The sequence below is a fragment of the Engraulis encrasicolus genome, chromosome 3 (assembly GCF_034702125.1).
Source record: "Engraulis encrasicolus isolate BLACKSEA-1 chromosome 3, IST_EnEncr_1.0, whole genome shotgun sequence".
Lineage (NCBI taxonomy): Eukaryota > Metazoa > Chordata > Actinopteri > Clupeiformes > Engraulidae > Engraulis > Engraulis encrasicolus.
In genome coordinates, this window is record NC_085859.1 from 26,453,280 (window position 1) to 26,476,067 (window position 22,788).

Genomic DNA, 22,788 nt, shown 5'->3' on the forward strand with positions numbered 1-22,788 from the left:
GTATCATCATGTTGGTGTATTCACATGTTAAATCATGACGATTATAATTCAATATTGCTAACCCCTTTCTGATCATTAAAACTTCCGAACTACATACTTTCCTTTGGTTGCCATGGGTACAACCTTCCGCACGTACATGCCGTTAGATACTGGCGCCGTTTCTGTAGTCGCCAAAAGCTTCCGGGTTTAGCATATGGACGCAACATCGTATTTATGTCGAAGTTTGACACAAAATGATCAACCATGTCATACCTACAGCCTATTTTTAACACCCTCGACAGTTTGCGGGGGTTCGCTAAGCGCGTGCTTGCACTCGGAGCTTATTTGAAATTTACCCCTATTCATTCCCAATGGAGGCCGGAAGCCGATAGGAACCAGGACGTCCTTAAATGCTAACATGAAAGACTACAATCTACTACATGCTTCCGCTTCCGCTGAAGAACTCTATACAGTTAAAATCGTTGGCTGGGGTTTATAAAGGTGGTAAAGTGTCTTATTTTTCATGTTAAGCGTTGTCTTGCTTTAAGACAAGTTAAAAGAGGGATTATGTCGCTAAGCTAGTGAAAGTCAATGTATCCGTGTAGCATTGCAGCATGCTACATGGATCCATTGACTTTCACTAGCTTAGCGACATATTCCCTCTTTTAACTTGTCTTAAAGCAAGACAACGGCTTACATGAAAAATAAGACACTTTACCACCTTTATAAACAACAGCCAACGATTTTAACTGTATTAAGCCCCAAAATAGTGGCATACCCCTTTAAGAATGATTGAAATCTGTGTCGGTCGGGTCCCAAGGTGTCTGATTTCACTTGAAATGACCCAAGTATAATATTTAAATTAAAATATAGACAACAAGACACCATACTTCGGTGTGAGAAGGTGGTCAGGTACACTAAATTGGGAAACCCCTTCTGGTAAAATGGGACAGTCAGTTTGATAATCATTATTTTTGGATACAATTAAGAATAAAACTGCTGGAGGATTAGACTGGGATCTTAAGTATTTAATAATATACATAACGTTGCTAAAACATGTCCTTTTCAAGACAATATTGAATGATTAAGGCATGTGTGACTGTGACCATGTCAATTGAGTGTATATGTGTATGTGAGAGCTCAGGTTTATGGCTTGCTAATGCTATGCTATCAGACAACATAAGCCCATTCATATGCTGAGAAAACTGTCCAATACTATCTGAATATTTTGTCCCAATTTAACCAGACACACACTATATTAAATAACTCCTCCTCAATATAGCAAAGATCATTGTCCTAATGTTTTGATATTGACTTAGTCCTTTAATGAAACATCATATATTTCAATCATAATTTGTTCCATATAATGACTGGTTCAGCCATAATATCCTTATGATCACGATAGCATAATCAACATGTCAGGGGACTCAAGTGTTGGGTCCATTGTCGCTTCAAACCTTTGGTCCTCCCTTTTATGATACTTCAGACCAATCAAAACTAATATTGTTCCTTATACAGGATGCCTGCAGTAACAATATTCTCTCACATTTTGTGATTGGCTGCTAATATTTAGACAGAAAACATAACATAACATTATTGGTCTAATTGTACCCGATGTTCCAATTTACCTGATCTAATGTGTTGTTGCCTGTTACTCAGTGAGACTGCCAATCCAGAATTTATACTTAATTATTTAACAGACTGTGTTCCTTCCAGATTATTAAAGGCAAAGGAGTGCCAAAACCTGATTTACGGAAGACAATCTCATGCCAAGACATATTATTAATGCAGGTAAGTTGTGTGTTTTACAATAACAATGGTAATATTCATAAAATAATTGGGGTTGATTGTTGCAGGGTTGTGTGGGATTTCCCATCAGCAAGTTGTTACTTAGGCATCTGTGATTTTCATGAAGAATAGGCCTAAGAGAACAGTGATATAACAATGGGCCTATTATAACGCAACATACTTGACCTAGCAGCATAATGTGTAAAGTGTTTGTCTTCTGTATTTATGTATGTACAGTACGTATGCTACTTCACACCTTAATTTCCCCCTGGGATCAATAAATGATACTCTACTAATGATCAGAACAGGATATTGCTCAGTTTCCAGCACTTATTTGCGGTCAATAAAGTGACGGTAAATGTTTTGTAGCTGAGCAAAATAGCCTGTTCAAGAGTTTGAATACTCTGCCACTTTGCATACTGTTTACACAGCACTCACTACAGTTTGTTGACATCTCTTCTAACTCTTCCAATAACTCAGCTTTGACTCCAGGAAGTTAGTTCCCCCTGGTGGCTCTTGGCAAAATCACAGCGAGGCATTACCTCTGAGCTGACAAAAATGCTTCATCAACTGCATTCCACGTCACTTAGTGAAACCCAAATTACAGTTGTGATGAGGCCCCATTTCCTGCAACCTTTGCTGTGGGTGTCCACACAAGGCCTGGCCAACCACTGTTTCCTTCGCAGGCCCAGCTGAGTGTGTTATGTTTGACAGAAGTGCCAATGAAGTTGAAAAAGGAAAAACTGCCACAGTAGAACAAGCTTTGAACAGTCATCTGTGATGGGTAAAATGGATTGAATGACTTGATTTTTACCTGTCCAATTCAGCCAGATGATTGGCAGGTTGAATGATCACTTGGTTGAAATAGACAGGTAAAACAAGGTTATTTGGAATAGACTGTAACTAATTCATCCATTTTGCCCATCACTGGTGGTAATGAACACTCAGAACAGGTAGATCAGCTATTTGATGAAGTTACCCATGTCAGAAGGGAATCGTGGCATGGACTTTGCGTTCTGAAAGCAAGATTGAAATCACTCATTTTAGGTTTCCCTTTCCCCTCAGGTTTGATCATGTGACTACCAGTAGTTTAGTCCTCGACACGGAAGTATGGTTACAGCATTTTATTGGTCAATATACCACCAACAGTTCCCTTTACCACCGTGCCCCTTGGCTGAAAGAGTATACCAACTGTGCAAACTGCGACAAGGGAGCCTGGCTAAATTAGTTTGTGAGGCCATGGTGGGGCAGGGAGTACTGCAAGTTACTGTACACAAACTCATTTGATACACCAATGTGAAACCAGTCTTTTATCAAACCTGATATCAATTTACACCATCCTTATGTCTAAAAGTGGCAGCAAACAACACTGGTAGTAGGGTTTATAACTACAAAAGCTGGGCGTCCATTAGTACTAAGGGATTTAAGGGGGGGGGGAAAAGTCAATGGAAAGGCGTATGTTCTTTGAAGTGCCATAGATTAAAACTAAGTTTATTTTGGTCAAAGAAAAAAAAGGACTCCAAAATGTATATATGCACTTTGTTTGACTTCTAAATTTCAACAGGTTGTTGTTGTTCACTCAAACCATGTCAGGATACTTGGAGCCAAAAAAAGAAAGAAAAACAAAAAGTGAAAAAAATACAATTGCATATGATATCTGTTAAATCAGTGTCTCACTTTTTTTTTCTTCAAAATTTTCCATAAAAATTATGTTCTGTTGCACTCTTACTCACTCAAGCACACACATGCACACGCACACGCACACACACTCGAATCTCTATTTCCTTCCTTTAGATTTCTGAAATGTTACCGATAACAAAATTGGTACCTGGTGATGCAGCAGTGAATTGTGGGTAATGAGACATAGGATGGGATTTCAACCAACACAGTGCAGAGCAACCAAAATGCAAAAAAATGAAAGACAATAAAAAAAACTATTAGCCTTTATGAACTCGTTTTAAACCTCATGTCCAATATATATATACCACTAATGTCAATGGAGACATTCTATTATTTGGAGAGAGGGGGGGCGGGTGTCAAAACAGTTAAAGAGTGAACCTCAAGGAGCTGAATAATAACAAACACTTTTTCCACCTTCTATTGGATATTTCATATCCAAAACTTCAGTGTGGGCACAGAATATATTTTCCTACCTTCTTTCCTCACAAAAAGAAAACAAAAGAATAAAGAATAAAAGAAAAGAAAGAAAGACTTCATGGTGTATTTCCCTATCTTAGAAACCTAATCACTGTTTATTTTTTTTAGTTCTTTATTTTCAGTTTTTTGTCGTTTTTGTTTAACTTAAGAAAATAGTAGAAAGTTAGTTATGGCCTCAAACTAATATCAGGCAGAGAGAAGAGAAGAGATCTTTGTGGGATGGGTCCATCTGAGTCCTGCTTCATTCACCGCGGAGCGTGGAGCGCGGAGGAGCAGGCGGCTCTCTGGGTCTACTACAGGGGGAGAGCGAGAGAGAGAGAGAGAGGACGAGGGGGAGACAACACACACAGAGTGTGGAGGAAGAGGAGCAACCGAGGACATACAAGGTAAAGAAGTGAGAGGGTGGGGTGAAGGAGGGGAAGGAGAGGAGAGGAGGTGAGGTGGGAAGGTGAGGAGGGGTGTTTGAATTTGAAAACGGAGTGAGGGTGAGAGGAGGAGGGCGGGGAGGGGGACTACACGCTGGTCAGGTATTAGTCCACTGGCCGCTTCTCGCCATGTTTCTTTGTAAACTCTTCTGCGTTCTTAAAGAATTTTTTACGGTCCTTTGAGTATTCCTCTGCTAGGTCGGCCCGGAGCGGGTGCTCGGGCTGGGGGTCGTTCACCAGCGCGATGAGGGACTGGATCACTGGAACAGGAGAAGAAGAAAAAAAAACCCAACAGAAACAAAGATCACAACTCAGCACATAGTCAAGTGTACATCTCATTATTAGCCCATACAATTCCAATGTTTTTTGTCGTACTCCCACAGCATTTCCTGTCAGCTAGTTCCTTCTGAATGATTTAAAAATAGTAACAGAGACGTCGATGTAACTGCGTATAATGAAGGCCGACACACACAAAAATAAGTCCATGAGTTTATTTGTATTCTACGGTCTATTGTGGATGACACACACAGGCGCACAGGCACACAGGCAAGGGGTTGTCTTTTGCAGTTGTCTGTTGTAACAGATTGTGAGAGAAGTAAACCTAATTGTTGTGCATAATGAACCATTTCTGTTATTTCACTGTTTGGTGCGTATGGTTGAAATAACAATAAAAAAACAAGTTGATTGACTCACTATTGACTCGTCAATTCACAATTGCAATCTAACAATATATGAAACATTGGATGTGTGCATCACTGGCATTATTATGGCTCAGCGTTGAGTTTTACATGATTCCTATGCCTTGATTTCCTAAGTAAACAAGGTAGTATCCCTGCTTCTTATCCCTAAACAGGATCAGCTAAACTGACTGCAACAATGTTTTCTGAATTTTGCCGTTGATGCCAGCAATTCAGACCATGTTTGATGTTTGTAAAGCTTGCATTCAGTGTTAAAACTAGAGACATACTATGGCTCATTTGAAAGGCCAAACTCTTAGTTCTCATAGGGTGAAAACGGTTTGTTTCTAGGAAATAAATCGACCCAGAGTAAGAATGGCCAATCAATACGACAGGAAGTCAGCACATCTCTTTCTTTGGAGTTCCACTTCCTATGCGTTTACTTAAATCAGCTGGTTAACATGGGCGAAGAATCAAATTGCTATTACAGACATGGGCCAGGGAGTACACAAGGTCGATGGCAAATCACCAGGAGGCTCATGGACCTGTGGGCTCATGGACTTAACTGTCTCTAAAGCACTATTCCAACGGGACTAGTTTTATATATGGACATTGGGTAATGTGATTTTTTTCTCAGGACGTCGGTAAAAGAAAAGGTCGATTCGGGCTGGATTGAAATATCTCAGTAAACGAACAGAAAGTAGGAGGGGTTACTCATCACGCACCTGTGACTGCCCTTGTCGTCATGCACCGTGCCAACTCCACAATACATTATTGATTTTTGAGCACATTATTGTGCATCCATGGAGGCTTTTGGTCCCGTGGAACAATTTTAATAATTGCCTGTTGGTTTACTAACCCATCAAAGTCCATTCTAATGCGTCTGCATGCGTGTTTTTTCATTTGGAGAGAGTGTTTGACCATGCTGTCTGATTTTGACAGCGAACACAGCGGTTTACTGCAAGGCTGTAATGTTTGTAAGCCCGCGGAGAGATTGGATATATTGTGCGTTTCTCGCACTTAACCAGACATCTTTACATGGGGTCGGATTCGGACGGGATTAGAATTACCGAGGGTAATGTCCCCGGACGGTTTCACAGTAGGTAAAACTCGCGGTAAAGTTTACCGACATACGCTATTTTTACATGACATGGCGCATTCGGACGGGACTAAATATACCGGTCATTATTAATTTACCCCAGGTCCCCACATTAAACTAGTCCTGTCGGAATAGGGTTTAAGATTAGGGTGAGATCAAAACTCCATTAATTTGATGCATAAATCGCCTTTATTCAACCAAATCAAATTTTAGCTGATACATAGGAAGTTTTATAATTGTTTTAATTATGCGAACAAAGATGAGATTTTGAGTATAATGACTGGAATTAAACAAGGTTAACATTAACAGACCAGACTAGACAAGTAGGTAAATGGGTACATTGGTTTACCTTGGTCAGTTTTGGTTGCTGGTTTCCAGTTTTCTGCGCTGATGACTGGCAGACACACCTGCCCCTTCTCGTCGATGTTTGGGTGGTAGATCTTTGTTTTGAAGGTGATCTTGGGAGGTTTGAAGGGGTACTCGGCTGGGAAGATGATCTCGATCCTGAACGCTCCTTTGTCGTATGGGGGGTTGTCCTGTTGTATGAAGGGGGATGACACCAAAGAAGCATGGGTGAATGTGAGACATGAATTGTTCATTTGTGTAATTGTACATTGACTACTTGAAAGAGTGGAAAAGCGCTGTAAAAATGCAGTCCATTTGTAAAATCCATGGCCAACCTGTGTAATTGTGTACACAATTTTTGAATTTGCCAATACCTCTAGGTTAACTTAACCTCGTTTTAGCTGTAGTTCTGCCTATTTCAATATGCTGTTGTATTGCTCACGCTACCCTTGACTTGTCAGTACCCGGTGATGCTGCATTTTTCGGCTCAGCCTTTTCCGAGATCTGAGCTATTCTAATGGTGGCAGATTTTGTTTACATTTTAAAAATTCTTAACACATTGAGTACCGACGACGTAATAATGCGTTTTTCACGCCCATGCGTTGTATACCAAAACGCAAAAATACGTTTTTGCATTTAAATATCATATTTTGAATCTACACCCTTCAATGGACAATATATGTGATTTTGGTAGCTCTGTGATGGACATAAATGACAACATTTGCAGTCCAAAGTTGTTTGATTGTTATGATGTTTGAGTGTTATGATTTGGATATTTTAATTTAACTTACCAAGATGTCTGGAAGCCAACCCATGTCGCCTATCGCGCTGCCTGCATTGATTTCCCTAGTACGGTCACTGTAGCATCTGTTGTCTCTGACTTCACGCAATAGGTAAACACCATTGTATAGTGCCTGGAGTGTCTTGAACTTTCTGGACTTGCTAGACCTTTACCAGATCCTTGGATCCAAATGGCACCCGATATGTAATTGCAGTAATGCGCTCCGATTTGGACGTTTGATCGCCAAAAAGATAAGTTTCTGTGTCTTCCTGTATGTGAGAAGCCAGAAGCTAGCATGGCTACATATCATGATTCCCTGATTGTCGCTCCCAACGCAGGACGCTCCCCTGTCGGCTCGCTCCCACTAGCCAGACTATCGATCCGGGTGGGACTACACGTCCGGGAGTGATAGAAACACCTGGGACTACACGTCCGGGAGCGATCTCAGCTGGGAGTGTCCATCTGCCACCGCATATGATTCGGGTCGGATGGGCTAGGCTACATCTAAGCATCATATCATTTGGATTTGTTGTCAATGTTGGGCTATTATTTCGGGAGTCATCGGGAGCTATTTTAGCAAATGTCTCACCCTCTGCATGTGTGCAAAGAGTTTATGATCAGTCCACGTGAAAAACGGGGATTTCAAAGGGCATCGATTGCTGGTGTCGTAGTGTGACAGAGCAGGAGGTGTGCTGCCGTATTCGTGAATCGTGCTATGTTGTTGTTTCCCTAGTAGCCTACGATCGGTAGCGTGTATTGTGTCTGACTTCACGCAATAGGTAAACACAGAGACCATTGTATATCGTGCCAGGAGTATCTTGAACTTTCTGGGCTTGCTACCTAGACCTTTACCAGCTCCTTGGATCAAAATGGCACCCGAATTGTAATTGGAGTAATGCGCTCCGATTTAGAAGTTTGATCGCCAACCAGATAAGTTTATTTGATTATTCACCCCTATGTTGAACTGTCTTCCTGTATGTGAAAAGCCAGAAGCTAGCATAGATGGCTACATATGGATCGGATGGGCTACATCTAAGCATCATATCATTGGGATTTGTTGTCAATGTTGGGCTATTATTTCGGGAGTCATCGGGAACTATTTTAGCAAATGTCCGACCTTCTGCATGTGTGCAAAGAGCTTGTGTTCAGTCTGTGTGAAAAACGTGGATTTCGAAGGGCATTGATTGCCGGTGTCGTAGTGGTTTAGTGTCTTGACGTGCAGGAAGATGTGTGTCAGAGCTAACCTTGCACCAAATTGTGATTAAAACCAACTCATCCCCTTTCAAACTCGTCACATTCTGAAGAAGCGCACCCTTCACAAAAACCTCAATATCTCCGATTGTAGCTGAATTCCATGGATACCCACTTCGGTTTAGCGTGGGTTTACTCGGCAATAAAAGCTCGTAGAGACACACAGTTTTCACCTACTAAGAGGGCAGCGTCTCCACTTTCAAACGAGTCATAACATATTTCAGTGGCCCTATCACATAATAAGCTGTGAGTCTACAAAAAAACGTAAAAAAGGGCTTAGAACGCTGGTATTCTACGACATAATTCCGTGAGCACCGCCGGTATTCAATGTGTTAACATAGGCCTACTCCAAATATTTTCCCATAAGGTATCACTGTTTGCTAGTTGTCTACTAATGTTGCATAACCTTTTGGATGTTATTGGGAATAACTCAAGATGTTTCTTTGAAATGTAAACAAACACCTGCCCCCATTACAATGACCAGGATCTCGGAAAAGGCTGAAGAAAAAACAAATCTCTGGTACTGACAAGTCCAGGGTAGTGTGAGCCTTACAATTGCATGTTGAAATTGGCTGAACTTATCCTTTAACATCATTCTGACCAACCGGGCTATTCTTGGCTGATCATTCGCCCACCAATAAATAAGGAGGGCATAATCATAGGTCTGATAGGTCGTTTAGTCTCGTGCTACATTACGACACTTGATGCCTGTTGATACTGCCTTGTTTATGTTGGTGAGATGTTTCTCAGACACTGTCTACAAGCTTATTGCGACAGACAACCAGGCTTGATACTTTTATTATCTGACTATTCCCCCATTTCTCTAAATAATAGTTTTACCATCCAGCAAATACATTCTAGCCTGGCTATCGTGAATATTAAGTTCTTCTGATCCTCTAGTCTGGCCAAACTGCTGTGATTTCACAATTTTGAGAGGACAGACTAAACCCACATATATTTCAATTGTCTCAGTATGCTACTGTTTGAAAGCACCAATCAATTGGACAGCTATTTCCTCGGGCTCAACTTACCAGCCCATGACAGAACTGGTACCGTTGAAGTACTCGATTTTGACTGGCTCCAAGGGAAATTTTGAAACTGAAGAGATAGCCAGCTTGGCCAGAGTAACGATAACAATTTTGTGTGGCGGCCGTCACAAGAAGTATCCTGCCATAGCCAGGCCACGACCTCCTAGTGACGCAACACCTTGGGTGTTGCTTCTAGTCAGGCCACGAGCAATATACATATCGTTTGAGCTCCAGATAAATGAGCAACCATCCACTTGGTAGGGAACCAGTCAACTCCAACGGCTCTGGGAAGAGGCGTGTTCAAGGCAGTGATGTGGTTTAAGCAGACGCATTGTATTGGGACATTCTCTTATGAAAATCTTCGGTTTAAGCATCGGCACAGCCTTTTCTTGCCCCGACCAACAGCAAACCGAAGGAGGCGGGTCAACCATGCGTTTGGGAAACGTTAACCGTTGGGCTCGTTTTTGATGAAGCAGGGATGCTTTATGCAGAGCCCATGCGAACTTTGCCATTTCAATGTTTTTTACTAAGAACATTCTAACCAGAATGCATTGAAGTGTGCATGGGCTCTGCATAGCAAAAGCATCACCACTTCATCAAAAACGAGACCAAGTATCGAACAGAAAAGATAATCAGGCAAATCCAGCTACCCCATTGAGCAGCAGTTGGTAGTAACAGGTTTTTACAGGCGGCCAAACGGGGGGAACTTGGAATATGTAGATGGCCAGACCGTCTTGGTTGGTTCACAAAATGCTGTGCCGTGTCCCTGAAAGTAAGGCTATTGGCTTGCACAGGCTTAACATCTTCACCATTCTAAACAAAGTCAGAGTTTATCGGTCAGTGCCAGAGCAAGGCTACACAAGCACAGGCAGTGGCCCTGCGTGGCTGAGCACAAGGGGAAAACTGGGGAGGAAAAAAATGAACTTTTGAAAACAGTACTCACAGGCACAATCAGTCCTTGCCAAGTCAATATGTTTGATTCATCAACTTGAATGTTACGGAAATTTTTCATTCCAGACTTGCGGATTTCTTCAAGTTCCTGTGGGGGAGGAGACATGTTCGGAATTATTTGAGGCACCATTGTGTTTGTGTGGAGTGTGGACAATGCATGGACACCTCAGTCAACAAACACAATGCTGAAAACATTGACAGCGCTGAGCACATTGGGCAGACGCAACATATAATCCATCCAGCAAGTAGACACAAGTAGCAAATTCTCACTAACAGTTTTTGTGTGCTTGTTGTGTGTGTGTTTTGCAGCAACAATGACATTAGACTTTTGGTAAATCCTATCCAAAAATAACATTACCACATGAAATAACTGGCCATAAGAAAATATTCAACACCCACCCACCAAACGAAGGGGGTTGTCTAGGTAGGCAATAATCTACAACCCACCCATGCCATGCGTCAAACTAGCTGACACCCAAATCCACTTTATTGTACATGGTCTTTCACCGTCCAACATGACTGTCCATGTGACCAGCACTTCAGTCATTCCGTAGCAATATAAACAAGTGGCACACCCAAACATTGCCTTGTTCACAGGCAAGACGCAGTTTCGGTGTCAACCGATGATCCCTAAATTGAGTGCTATCTTCTTACCAACAGGCTGCCCTGTTTGTTGGTGACTCTATGAGTCAGCCATGCACAGTTGACTTCACTTAGCCATGTAAGGGAAGCGTGCCGCCTTTGAATAACATTGGACTAAATTAAGGGATAATCGGGAGATCGAGTAAGCTTAAGATCAATACATACAAGGAAACACTGTCGAAATGTCTCCTGGTGGGCAGTACCCGTTGTACAAATGAAATAAACCCTGGCGTCCTTTCTTTGCTGAGTTCTGGCTAGTTATCCTAGCCAGCTAGCATGTTAGATAGCTAACGAGATAGAGGGAGATAGCGAACGATTTCTGATCATATGGGACTCAACTGAACGAGGAAGGGCGTTCGTGGTGGTCAGTTAGCCAGCTTAATGGTTAAAGTTATGGATTTTGAGAACAATGTGACTCCTTCTGATAACACAGTGACTCGTCATCAAGCTAACAAGCTAGCGACCTATAAAATGCCCAGACCGGGTTCCTGTACCCTGGCCTTCTGTACCGGTGCTTCCCTTTTCCTCAGATTAGAAATGTTTAGCTTGCGAGTGAGCTCGGGCGCTTTCTCTGGATGAAACCATCGCTGAATCGACGTATACGACCACTATAAGACAGACCGTACACCCTTTACTTGAAAGTCTTTTCATTTGATGAGCCTTGGCCTGGAACGATTTTTAAAAGTGAATTTTAAAGAATGAGGTGTGAATTCTACCTTGAGCAGTCTCCTACTCGCCGCCATCTTGGATCGTTCTGTTCCCAGAGTACACAGCGAGAGCATGCAAGACTGCATAATGTGAATGAGTGCATAGCCTGCTACACCCCATGACTGAGTCAGGCACTGCATGAAACCCAGACCATTTTTTAGCCAACAAATATAATGTGTCAGTATTTTTCTGAACAGATTATTAGTGTACATACGTGTATACCACGGCTTCGACTTCTAATTTAGCTGATCAAGTCCCCTCATGTCAGTTGGCCTTGTCCTGTCTAGTACCTGGACCTTTGACCTTGCAGTTCAGCACTCTCCTCCCCTGGTTCTTCTCCAAAATGTAGGCCTATAGACAATAATGAGAGTAGACTACTAGACTATATTAAGTAGTATAAGTGGTTTAACGTCCTGTGTCCCGTTTCAGCTTGATACGGATACTGGTGGGCTGCATCCGGCCTCCGGGGCTTATGTTTGACACTGGATGACTACTATCTAGAGTAGTCTTAGTCTACTATTTCTAAATGACTAAAATACAAAACCAGACAAACCTAAATGACATACATGTAGATGTGGGAATCATAGTCAAAGGCCATGCCTGCGTTATTATACCTGTGTACTGAGGTGCCAGCTCATTAGGCCCTATCTGACTCCTCGCCTTGTGCTTATGAGCTCCTTTGCTGTTGATGCCTTACCTCTGTGGAGAAAACACACTGAGAAAAAGCACTGTAACCAACACCCTGTAAATAACTGTAAGTTGCTTTGGATAAAAGCATCAGCTAAGTGTAATGTAATGTATCATCCCGATTGCGAATGACAAAAATGGCCCTTTAATTGTGCTTTTGTGAGATATTGAATAAAACGTCTATTGTCAATGACGCCTTCCCTCGCATGACGAGGCCACAAGCACAAGGCAAGGACGGGAGGTTAGATAATGATAATCTACCTCTTTATATCTTGGTGGAGACACAGGTACTGGTTGCCTGGCCTGGTGGAAGCAAAAGTCTTCCCCAGTCATGAATGCTATAACTGTTTTGCATGTATAACCGGGGTGCAAAGAAAAGGGAAAAAAAGGAGGGATACGTTTCAGATGTTAAGCTATATCAATTGAGTTACATACAGCAATCAAAACGAATCGAAAGGGGGTAATCTGTAGCCTGATTATCATCATTATCGAGACTTGATCTGACCAAGAGCATAACAATTAACATTTCCCAAACGGCATGGTCCACCTTCCTTGGTTTGCTAATGACTGTAGCTTCCTGACAAAGTGGGAGGGGTTCCTGATTTTTCGGGAGCTCAGAAATGATATTTGTATTGCTCTTGGCCTGACTAGAAGCAACATTGAAGGTGTTGTTTCACTAGGAAGGCAAGGCCTGGCTAGGTAATCAGACCCTTCAAATCACACCTCGTGTACAGCAATAGTGGGCTACACTTGATTTTGCACACGTCTTGCATCTAACTTTTCGTATCTACATTTTCAGTCACCAGATGTTACTTAATTCACTTGGCGTCATATTTTAGCTATAAATAAAAAAAGAAATGGCATTGCTTTAAGATGCCTCAGTGGAGACGTTTTTAAATAGAATGTTAGAACAGTTTACCATTATCAACAGTGCGATGTGGTTTTGCATCCTAATAACCCTATCGCGCCGGATGCATCATCTATGATGCATCAAATTCAAAGCCCTCTCCACGCTGACACAAAAAAAAATCCATCTAAAAAAAACCTGCGTGTCATTTCCAAACGTCCTGCAGTACGCGGAAACCGCCACAAGAGAGCAGCGGTCAACAACAAGTTGATCACAGCTCGGCGAAAAATGCAAAAATGGAGTAGAAGCGGTTTCCCTGACTGACGCTGAGATATCGACAAATTGCAAAAGGTTTGTGTACAAATTTCCGAAATATAACTCTACATCCTTTAATTTGAACATTTGCTTTGTGCAATTAATCAAGGAAGAGTTTATATTTTTACACCGTGTTGCAGAGAGATCGTGCTAAAACTGATGAGACATATAAGCACCATCCGGCGGTGGCAGGAAGTCAGCCATCAATGCATTTGCTCCATAGGGAAACTTACAAAGCATACCACGACGATCGTTTAACAAAACACACAAGTTGTTTTACTTCAAGACAAAGATATTGCCTTAAGAAACACGTTTTACTTGCGATTTTGGAAATGTAATGCAAAATGTTGAAATTATGATCTCGTAAAAAATGCATTGAAGTGAATGGAGAAATGGTCCAATTGTAGTAATGGACCCATATATTCAAATTACACATCAAAAATGAATAATGATCTATATTACACTCATAAATAGGTTGTTAAGCATTCGGTCAGCTATGTTTTTACATAGATTTTAAAAAATTACCCAACCAGGCTGTGGGAAATGTAAAATATGGTCCTGCTAAAACAAGGATAGGCTTAAAAAAATGGCAGGATCTCACTAAATATTTAAAGATAATCCTCAAATTAAATTGTCTGACAACTTTTTTAAATTAAAAAAAAGATGCAAATGCATTAAAAGTCATTTTTCAATGGTCATGAAATTGGAATTTTCATTCCCTTTAAAGCCTGATGCATCATATATGATGCATCAAATATCTCAGTGACCTTAACAGAATTTAGAAATTTCTTTTTTACATTTCTTATAAGGGACCAATATTGAAGCAAATTCCAAAAAAATATAATTTTCTCTCATTGCTTTCATGGTTCAGGTTTCACAGGGTTAAGTTACTTGAGAGTTTTGACGGCACAGATGATGACAGTCTGTAACTGACTGTTTGATTTTGGACAGTTTTTGACAGATTTGCATTGAGACATGAACAGATATGAAAGACATGCAAAAAGAAAAGAAAAGAAAAAAACATGATGATCAAGCAGGCTTGAGAAAACAAGAGTAAGTGGTGTATCATGACCACAGGAGGACAGTCTTGAGCTGTGAGTTATAGTGTGCATGCATACATGAGAGAGTGGCACAAATGCCTCTTTTCCACTGGCGGTTTTCTGGAAGGCCTACAGCTCGACGCAGCAGGACCCAGCCGCCACTTTTTGCTCTTTGAGTCAAGTCAAGTCAAGTCGGTTTTATTGTCAATTTCTTTACATACAAAGAATTGAAATTACGTTTCTTACTTTCCCATGCAGACATAGACATAGGCTTAAGGTGTGGACATAGACAGTTAGACATGGACAGTACACATACAGTGCCATGAGAAAGTTTGATTGAGCAGTGTCGTGCCCAATTGAAAAGCAAAAAGTAGCGGCCGAGTTGCGCTTTGTCGAACTATGGCCATACCGGAAAACCGCCTGTGGAAACAGAGACAGAGGTGTGTGTGTGTGTGTGTGTGTGTGTGTGTGTGTGTGTGTGTGTGTGTGTGTGTGTGTGTGTGTGTGTGTGTGTGTGTGTGTGTGCGTCGCACACCCATGCTCACACACACACACACACACACACACACACACACACACACACACACACACTGTGCGTGCATGTTTCGCATTAGCCTGATAGTTGAAAGGAGGTAACTCTCTGTCAGTGCTGATGCTGTCTCTGTATGTATGGACCTAAAGTGAGTTTTAGAGGCCAGAGGTTGGAACATGCAGTAATTTAGAAGAGAGGGGACCTTGAATATTTTGGCAACCTAATACAGAATCCTGGAATGACCCTGAGTGAGGTCAAAACTTTGGACTTGTTCATAACAGAATAGAATAGAATAGAACTGAATATAATAGAAGAGAGCAGAGCAGGATAATACAGAATGGAATATTTGCAGTTTTGGCCCTGTCGTGGCCTAATGGTGGGGCATTCGTCTGCTATGCGGACGACCTGGGTTCAATTACCGGCCCGACCCCTCCCTGTCTCTCTCCCCATTCGCTTCCTGTCCACCTCTCATACTATCCTGTCATCAATAAAGTTTAAAAAAAGACCCAAAAAAAGAATATTATGCAGTTTATTGTCGCTATAGCTGCTAATGAGAACTATGTGAATGACATAAATAGACTGACTTGAGGTCAGAATTACTGTATGTTTGAGGCCCAGAATCCTCCTCATTTTCGCTCTGATACAATACAATGCAATAGGCCTACAGCATGTATTTATATAGCGCAGTATCACAACTATGAAGTTTCCTCAAAGCGCTTTCAAAATGCACATAAACATACACACATACACAGTACACAGACACTATATACACACTCTCACATTCTCACATTTGTCCACACGACTGTCCGGGGTTCACGTGAGAAAGTGTAAACACACACACACACACACACACACACACACACACACACACACACACACACACACACACACACAAATAGTACCCCGGTCGAACAAAAGGGCACTGAGGGCTTTGAGGAAGGATTTTCTTCACTTCTGATCTCTTTTGACTCTTTGGAATTGCGGAATTGTGGAAACGAAACTGAAGACGCCTCCAAGAAACCGAAAGTTAGCATTTCCAGTCTGTGAGGCCTGTAGAGACTTGTTCTCACCATAGTAGCTGGCAAGTGGGAGAGCGTTAAGCTGTACAGCAGGCACTCACGTGCAGGTGAAATTATACATGACGATGTCAGATGGCATCATGCACAAGAATGAGATGCTGAAATGTTTTTTTAGGCTGCTATGTAAAAACAAAAAACAAAAAAGAAAGGAACCTGAGCGCGACCCACCTTCAACAAATTCCAGTCACATTTTCTCTGAATTTAATAATAATAATAATAATAATAATAAAACGTTACGTTACGTTAGTTATGGTGAAATAAAACAAGTAGGTCAGTTGTCGGGTGAGGCCAAATTGAGGCCTAGGGGTTAGTGGTAGATTGAAAGGAAGCTTCCACCCTTTAATTTTTTCCATTAGTGTTGATGTCTCCTCCACATTATTTATTCTACCCACAGGCCTGTGAGAATAAGGTGGGTGAGAGGCGCCTTCTGCACCATTTAATGATGAGGCAAGACGTTTGGACTTGTTTTATGGCAAGTAGTGTGAAAACTGCCATGCAATAAAAAAAAAAACATTTGTCTGTCCAAAGCTGTGTTTTCTCATCCATGCCGCTTTTTTCATTGCTTGTGGAACATAATATCCCTGTTTACTGTACATACAGTTGGCTACTTTTTTTTCAAAAAAGGAAGAATGAAACATGTTGTGTTATTAATGCATGTCATTCCAAAATAGTTCTGAATACACAAGTGATTTCTTCTTCTGCTAGTTGACTGTGGATATTTCAATTTCACGCTAAAGTATGAAACCAGACGACGTGCAGAATAGCGCGTGGAAACTCAAGAGATAAATACCGGCTGTGAATCTGACATAAACTATGAAAATCCAGAACTTTCTATTTGCTGCTCGGGATGCACCTCACACTGGGACAGAGGCAGGAAGTGGACATGCTTCATGAGCATTCCTATCACCTCCAGGGTCAGAGGGCTGCCATGAACAGTGGACACAAGTTCTTGCCAGAGAAATGCTTCCGATTTCCCGTAAAAGCATGTTATCAGTGTTCTCAGCATAGCATGCTATACCCACAGCTGTGATATGACGGGGGACTTTCCAAAAGGCTCAGACAAAAACCCGCATTGTTTTGTTTGCTTGTTGGTATTTGCCTCACTGTCTGCTTCTATAGAAGAGTGTGCTTCCCTGAATGGCACTCCCTCTTCACAATACATTTGTGGTGGAAAAAAACCTGTGTGTGTAAGGGTGCCATCTATAAAGGTGTGTTCAGGATCAACAATTAAAGGGCTTTGCCTCTTCTTTTTGTCTATTTTATCTTACACGGGAAGGCACTCCAGAGACACCTGATATAATGTAATGTTGAATTTTAAAAGTTACATCTAAATAGAATAGCTTTGAAGTAACTTGATGGTCTGTACACCTTTATACATTGTATAATAGATACTCCTCTCCTACAGGTATGTCTAAATGTGATTGTAATACATTTATTTACAGACTAAAATTCTAAGCACTCAGAGAATGCAAACCTCCGGCAAGGCCATGGGGTTACACCATTGTTTTTTTTTTCATTTCAAGTCTTTCTGCCTTTTTTGTCAAGTTAGACAAAACACAATGGTGAGGAAACTTTTTAGAAATTCCTGGATCCGGTTCGATCAAACTAAATAACGTGACCAAAACATAACGTCCTGGGCGGAGGTAAAGAAATGTTTGGAATGATATACATCTGTTTTATCAATTGTGTTCATGTTTCATGTTGGCAAAAAAATATCATGCTCACTCTCCATTGCAAGTCTTCGATAGATATAGCACTACAACACTCAACTCACACTACAACACTCAACAACACTCCCCACACCAGCTCTGAAGGAGGAGTGAATGACCAGTGAGCGTCCTCTGCCACGTCCTCTCTATGACTGGTGTGACCTTCAGCCATGCTATAGCTTCTACTCTCCACAGTGTATGAACAGCTTGATGAATGTTAAATTCGACTCTCTAAGTGTTGAATTAACACTTCAACATGTACTGTGCATCGCTTCATCAGGGGGATTTCCTGCAATGACATAACGAATCTCTTTCATTCCATCCCACTGCCCCTTGACCTGACATTTGTCCCCTCTGCCCCCTCTGCCCTTTGCTCTGTTCACACATAGTGAGCTTATTCTACTCCATCTTTCTCTGGATAGCTGTACTGCCGTGCAAAACAAGAACGCAGTAACTCAAAATGGTCGATTTTTTTTTATATCGGAAATGGGTTTTAAACTACCTCATTTGTCTTGTGTCAAAAAATGGTGGTCCAACACCGTCCCGTTTTGGAGAAAACTCATTTTGAAAGTGCAAAAATTACCAAAAAAAAGTTACTGCTTGTTGTATTTAAAGGTTATGTCGTACAAAACAAAAACGCAGTAAGTCGGCGAGTTACTGCTGCACGTTCCAATGGGACTGGTTTGGGAGTAGACAGTAATACCAGCCAAGAACGCAGTAACTCTGTTTTTTGTGGCAAAAAGACACATAAATGTTGTTTTTTGGGTTTTTTTGTGTGCATTAAATTTCTATCCTAAACAAGCATTACCAGGAAGTGTCACCACCAATTTACCGACAACACAGTTGTCGCGCCATATGGGAAACTTTGAAGCCTTTTTTCTCAGTTTGCTGTTTTCAGAGTTACTGCGTTCTTAGATTGTAGGGCAGTGTACCAGAGAGAGTAGAGAGAGAGAGAGGTTCCATTGGCCCATTGTTTCCGGGTTCTATTATTGCGGTGGGGAGGGGGGCAGACCTAAGGACTGTTCTATTCAATGCTAGGAGTATTATGACATGCCCCTTTAGGCAGACCGGAACCTGGTCATGTTAGGTGCCCATAGCAACCTATTACATTGGCATATATCTACATACTTAGAGAATCTATGGCTGTACCATCAAATTGGCCTCTCATAACAGCCACACTTACAAGCTTTGCCATCCGATTTTGCCAGGCCTTGAGCCATGAGGATTTCATGGCTACTGTATATGAAAATGATTCTACATCAGGCTTATTTATGTCATTGTGTTCTCTGACATATCTGTATGTGTTGTTTTGTCCACAATATCCTTTTTAAAAATGTCTTCATTTTCATTTCATGCTCTATCACAGTGTGTCCTAACACACGCACCCTCACATACATGAATGAAAGAACACACATATGCACGCATGAGCACGCACGCATGAGCGTACACACACATGCACGCAGGCACGCATGCACGCATGCACGCAAGCACGCGTGACATTTTTGAGGATCACAATCAACGGTTCAGTTTCTGACACATAATCTTTTGTTGTTACACCATAAATTGTAGTGTGAATTGTGAAATGTGACTCTTTGGTTTTATTGGTACAGAAAAGGTCAGCCTCCAAGGCTTGACTTTGACCATTCCATTGTAAAGATTTGGCAACAATGATTCTTTTGTCTTTAGATGATGTATTATTGCTCAATCTTGCAAATGTGGATGCAATACAACAGTGTGCAATATGATGCTGTGTGCAGAATTGTGGTTTTGTTACATGTCAATCAAATTAACTACCTGGAATTAATTAAAACCATGTCAGGGATTTCCAGATATAATGAAGTGATATGGCACCTTTCCCAGAAGCTTACAGCTCTCAATATCTCATAGCATCATCATGCATGCTATCTCTCCAGGTTTCTTTATCGAGGAAAAGTAGTTATCATTCCCATCTCCGTTACAGGTGAACAGATTGCTTCAGACTTAAGTGTTAGGAGGTAAATAACATTTCAAGTGAATAGTAGCGGAAACGTGTGGGCCGACTTTGAAGAAGAAGAGGATTTAGAGAAGGACTTGTCTGGACAAGACTGCAGCCACTTTCATCATCCTGAAAGTGAAAGTAAACAGGTGCTGCTACTGTATATATAGCACACGGACAGGTACACCTGATCATGCAATCGCTCTCACTCTCACTTTTCAGCACTTCTCCACAAGAAAGCTTCTCCATCCATTCATCTATTCTCTGAAGACCACCACTACTGTCCAGCAGAACGTCCTAGGAAGGCAATCTTCATCCATCCTCAGAAGACCATCTCCAGCATCCATCCTCAGAAGACCATCTTTCCGCTCATTCTCCAAAGAACATCTCAGTTCATTCCTTCATCTTCAGAAGAGCGTCTGCATCTCCCTCCATCCCCTCTTCAGACCCCTCCTCACACCTTAATCCAGTCAACATGATGACTCGCATCGCACTTCTCCTTCTTATTGCAGCATCCCTCTACTGCACCGTCACTGCAGGTAAGATGAAGACAAAGGCATGACTTTACAAGTTATATCTTTGAAAGAGCTAATTTATTACACACATTTGCATTTCTTTTTTTCTTTTTTTTTGCATTTCATCTTGCAAGAGTTACATGTGGGGGTATATGCAATGTTATTCTTTTAAGAACAATAACAATGGTGAGACAGGATTCTTAAACAGTATTTTTGACCAAAATTGTAATGACATCCCAGCTAAACTGGCCCTTGTCCAGACACTGGGAGTCTTCACTGCTCCGCTCTACTCTAAGTCACAACGTTTCCGAGAAAGCATAAATCCCACTATAGTGCCAGAGCCCTGTATGTGGGCCAGTTCACACAGAACAGTTCACACAGAACAGGAAGTGAATTTCTCTGCCATGGAAGCTCCATATGTCAAACAGTAAATGTTTGATCAGGGGTCACCACTGAGCATGTAGTGTCTGCTGTCAGAGATGACATGCATTGCCCGCACTAGGAAACAACCTAGGGGGAAAAAGTACTGTATTGCTGTCTTGTCTGTTTTCATTTTTAAAAAATTAAAATGTTTTATTTTAAATGTAATCTTAACTGTTTTATTTATAATTCCATATTTTCTTGGAAGGCTATGTCCATAAGCTGCCTTGTTTGTTTTCATATTTTATTTTGGACATTTTGCCCATTTTTAACTGTTTTATTTATAATTCCATATTTTCTTGGAAGGCTATGTCTTTTATCAATAACAATTTTCCATTTTGTGTCCTTGTAGGAACTGGGTCTGGCATTGCACGCGACTGTTGCTTGTCCATCAATCCAAAAGTTCTACCCCGAAAGCTGGCGGCCTCGTACATGCTGTCCGACCCAGGATGCAACCTCAAGGCCACTGTGTAAGTCTCACTTTCAGTATTTTCAAATCTTAAGACAAGGCCACTAACATATCCTAAATACATACCACAAATCGCTATGACCAAGTAGAAGACTTTTTCTGTTTTTATTCTCAGTTTTGTCAGTGTTTATTCACCAGTGATTTTCATGCCCTCTTTTGTAGCCATATTGGATAAAAATGTTTGCCAAGTGCAATGTCATGTAATGTAGGCTAAGTTTCTCGTAGTGTATTAAAGTGTGCCAACTCTCTTATGCAGGTTTACGACCAAGAAGGGAGTACATGTGTGCGCCCCTCCACCTGAGGAAAGTGAATGGGTGAGCAAGCTGATCGCTTGGCTGGATAGACAATAAAAAGGTAAAAAATACCAGCATTTAAAATGCTGTTGGTCATTCAGGTGGCCCTTTCCCCATACAATGTTACATGGAACTCACACAGAGTCACAGAGAATCTCATAGATTATCTTCACAATTCCCCTACCCTTTCATTTGTCATACCACCACTATACACTTGTTGACATTGTGTGATATCATGTTTTCCATTTTTGATTTTCATCAGAGCTATGTCTCGTCTGCCCCCCTTTAGCCATCATACTGATGTCATCACTTCCTCTTTTGTGGCCCACAGGTTCACACACTGAGTGTGCTTCTTTTCGGGCGATGAGGCGCAGAGAAGAAAAAGGAAGGACTCAGGTGCCACGGTGTTACCACGGAAACCCAGCACGTTCACACAGTCCAGGAGGACTCAAATTTGCACACCATTGTAAATGTAAAATGAATTCGTTTAACTATGATGCCCTTGTGATGATGCATTTTTCTTCATACATTGTCTTGTATTTTTCAGTATGTTTTATTCATGTCTTATTGTACGTATTTTATTTGTATAGTTATAGTGCAGGTTTTTCAGGAAGAGAAAAGAATAAATCACGTGGGAAATATGGGAATGTTTTCTCAGGGATCAAATTATGTATTTTGTATGTCTTCAATTGTATGTTACAAGTGTGCCCTGCTGATTTTTTTCAAATTTTTGTAGCACTTTTATGTGATCCTTTTTTTTACAATAAAATTGTCATTTTCTATAACATACAGTAGTCGTCCTTTGAATCATCTCACAACGAATAAGAAAACACAGTGACAGACCAATACCTGAATAAAAGCCATATTCAGGGATGGGCAACTTTCTTGATAAGGAGGGCCACGTTTTTTCATCGACACCATCAGAGGGCCACATGACCACAGAACTAATCGCTATTGCACATTTTCCAAGATGGCCTCTGAAAAACACCCATGAGAAACTTTGCAGCAATGTCTTATTGTGAACTAGACGTAGGAATTAGTATGTTTCGACAACAAGTATGGGGTGGTGTGCATTA

General features: G+C 41.3%; 2 protein-coding genes across 2 annotated transcripts; one reads left to right on the top strand and one right to left on the bottom strand.

Moving 5' to 3' along the window:
- Positions 1-3,227: 3,227 nt before the first annotated feature.
- Positions 3,228-11,957, bottom strand: ube2l3b (ubiquitin-conjugating enzyme E2L 3b). Its single transcript, XM_063195086.1, has 4 exons — positions 11,840-11,957; positions 10,474-10,569; positions 6,475-6,661; positions 3,228-4,609 (listed from the first exon to the last, which is right to left on the bottom strand). Exons 1-4 carry the CDS (start codon positions 11,915-11,917, stop codon positions 4,455-4,457), a joined length of 516 nt encoding a protein of 171 aa, XP_063051156.1. The 5' UTR covers positions 11,918-11,957; the 3' UTR covers positions 3,228-4,454.
- Positions 11,958-20,225: 8,268 nt separating this feature from the next.
- On the top strand, positions 20,226-22,455 carry LOC134445928 (C-C motif chemokine 26-like). Its single transcript, XM_063195088.1, has 4 exons — positions 20,226-20,554; positions 21,303-21,420; positions 21,676-21,773; positions 22,044-22,455. Exons 1-3 carry the CDS (start codon positions 20,491-20,493, stop codon positions 21,767-21,769), a joined length of 276 nt encoding a protein of 91 aa, XP_063051158.1. The 5' UTR covers positions 20,226-20,490; the 3' UTR covers positions 21,770-21,773; positions 22,044-22,455.
- Positions 22,456-22,788: the final 333 nt, after the last annotated feature.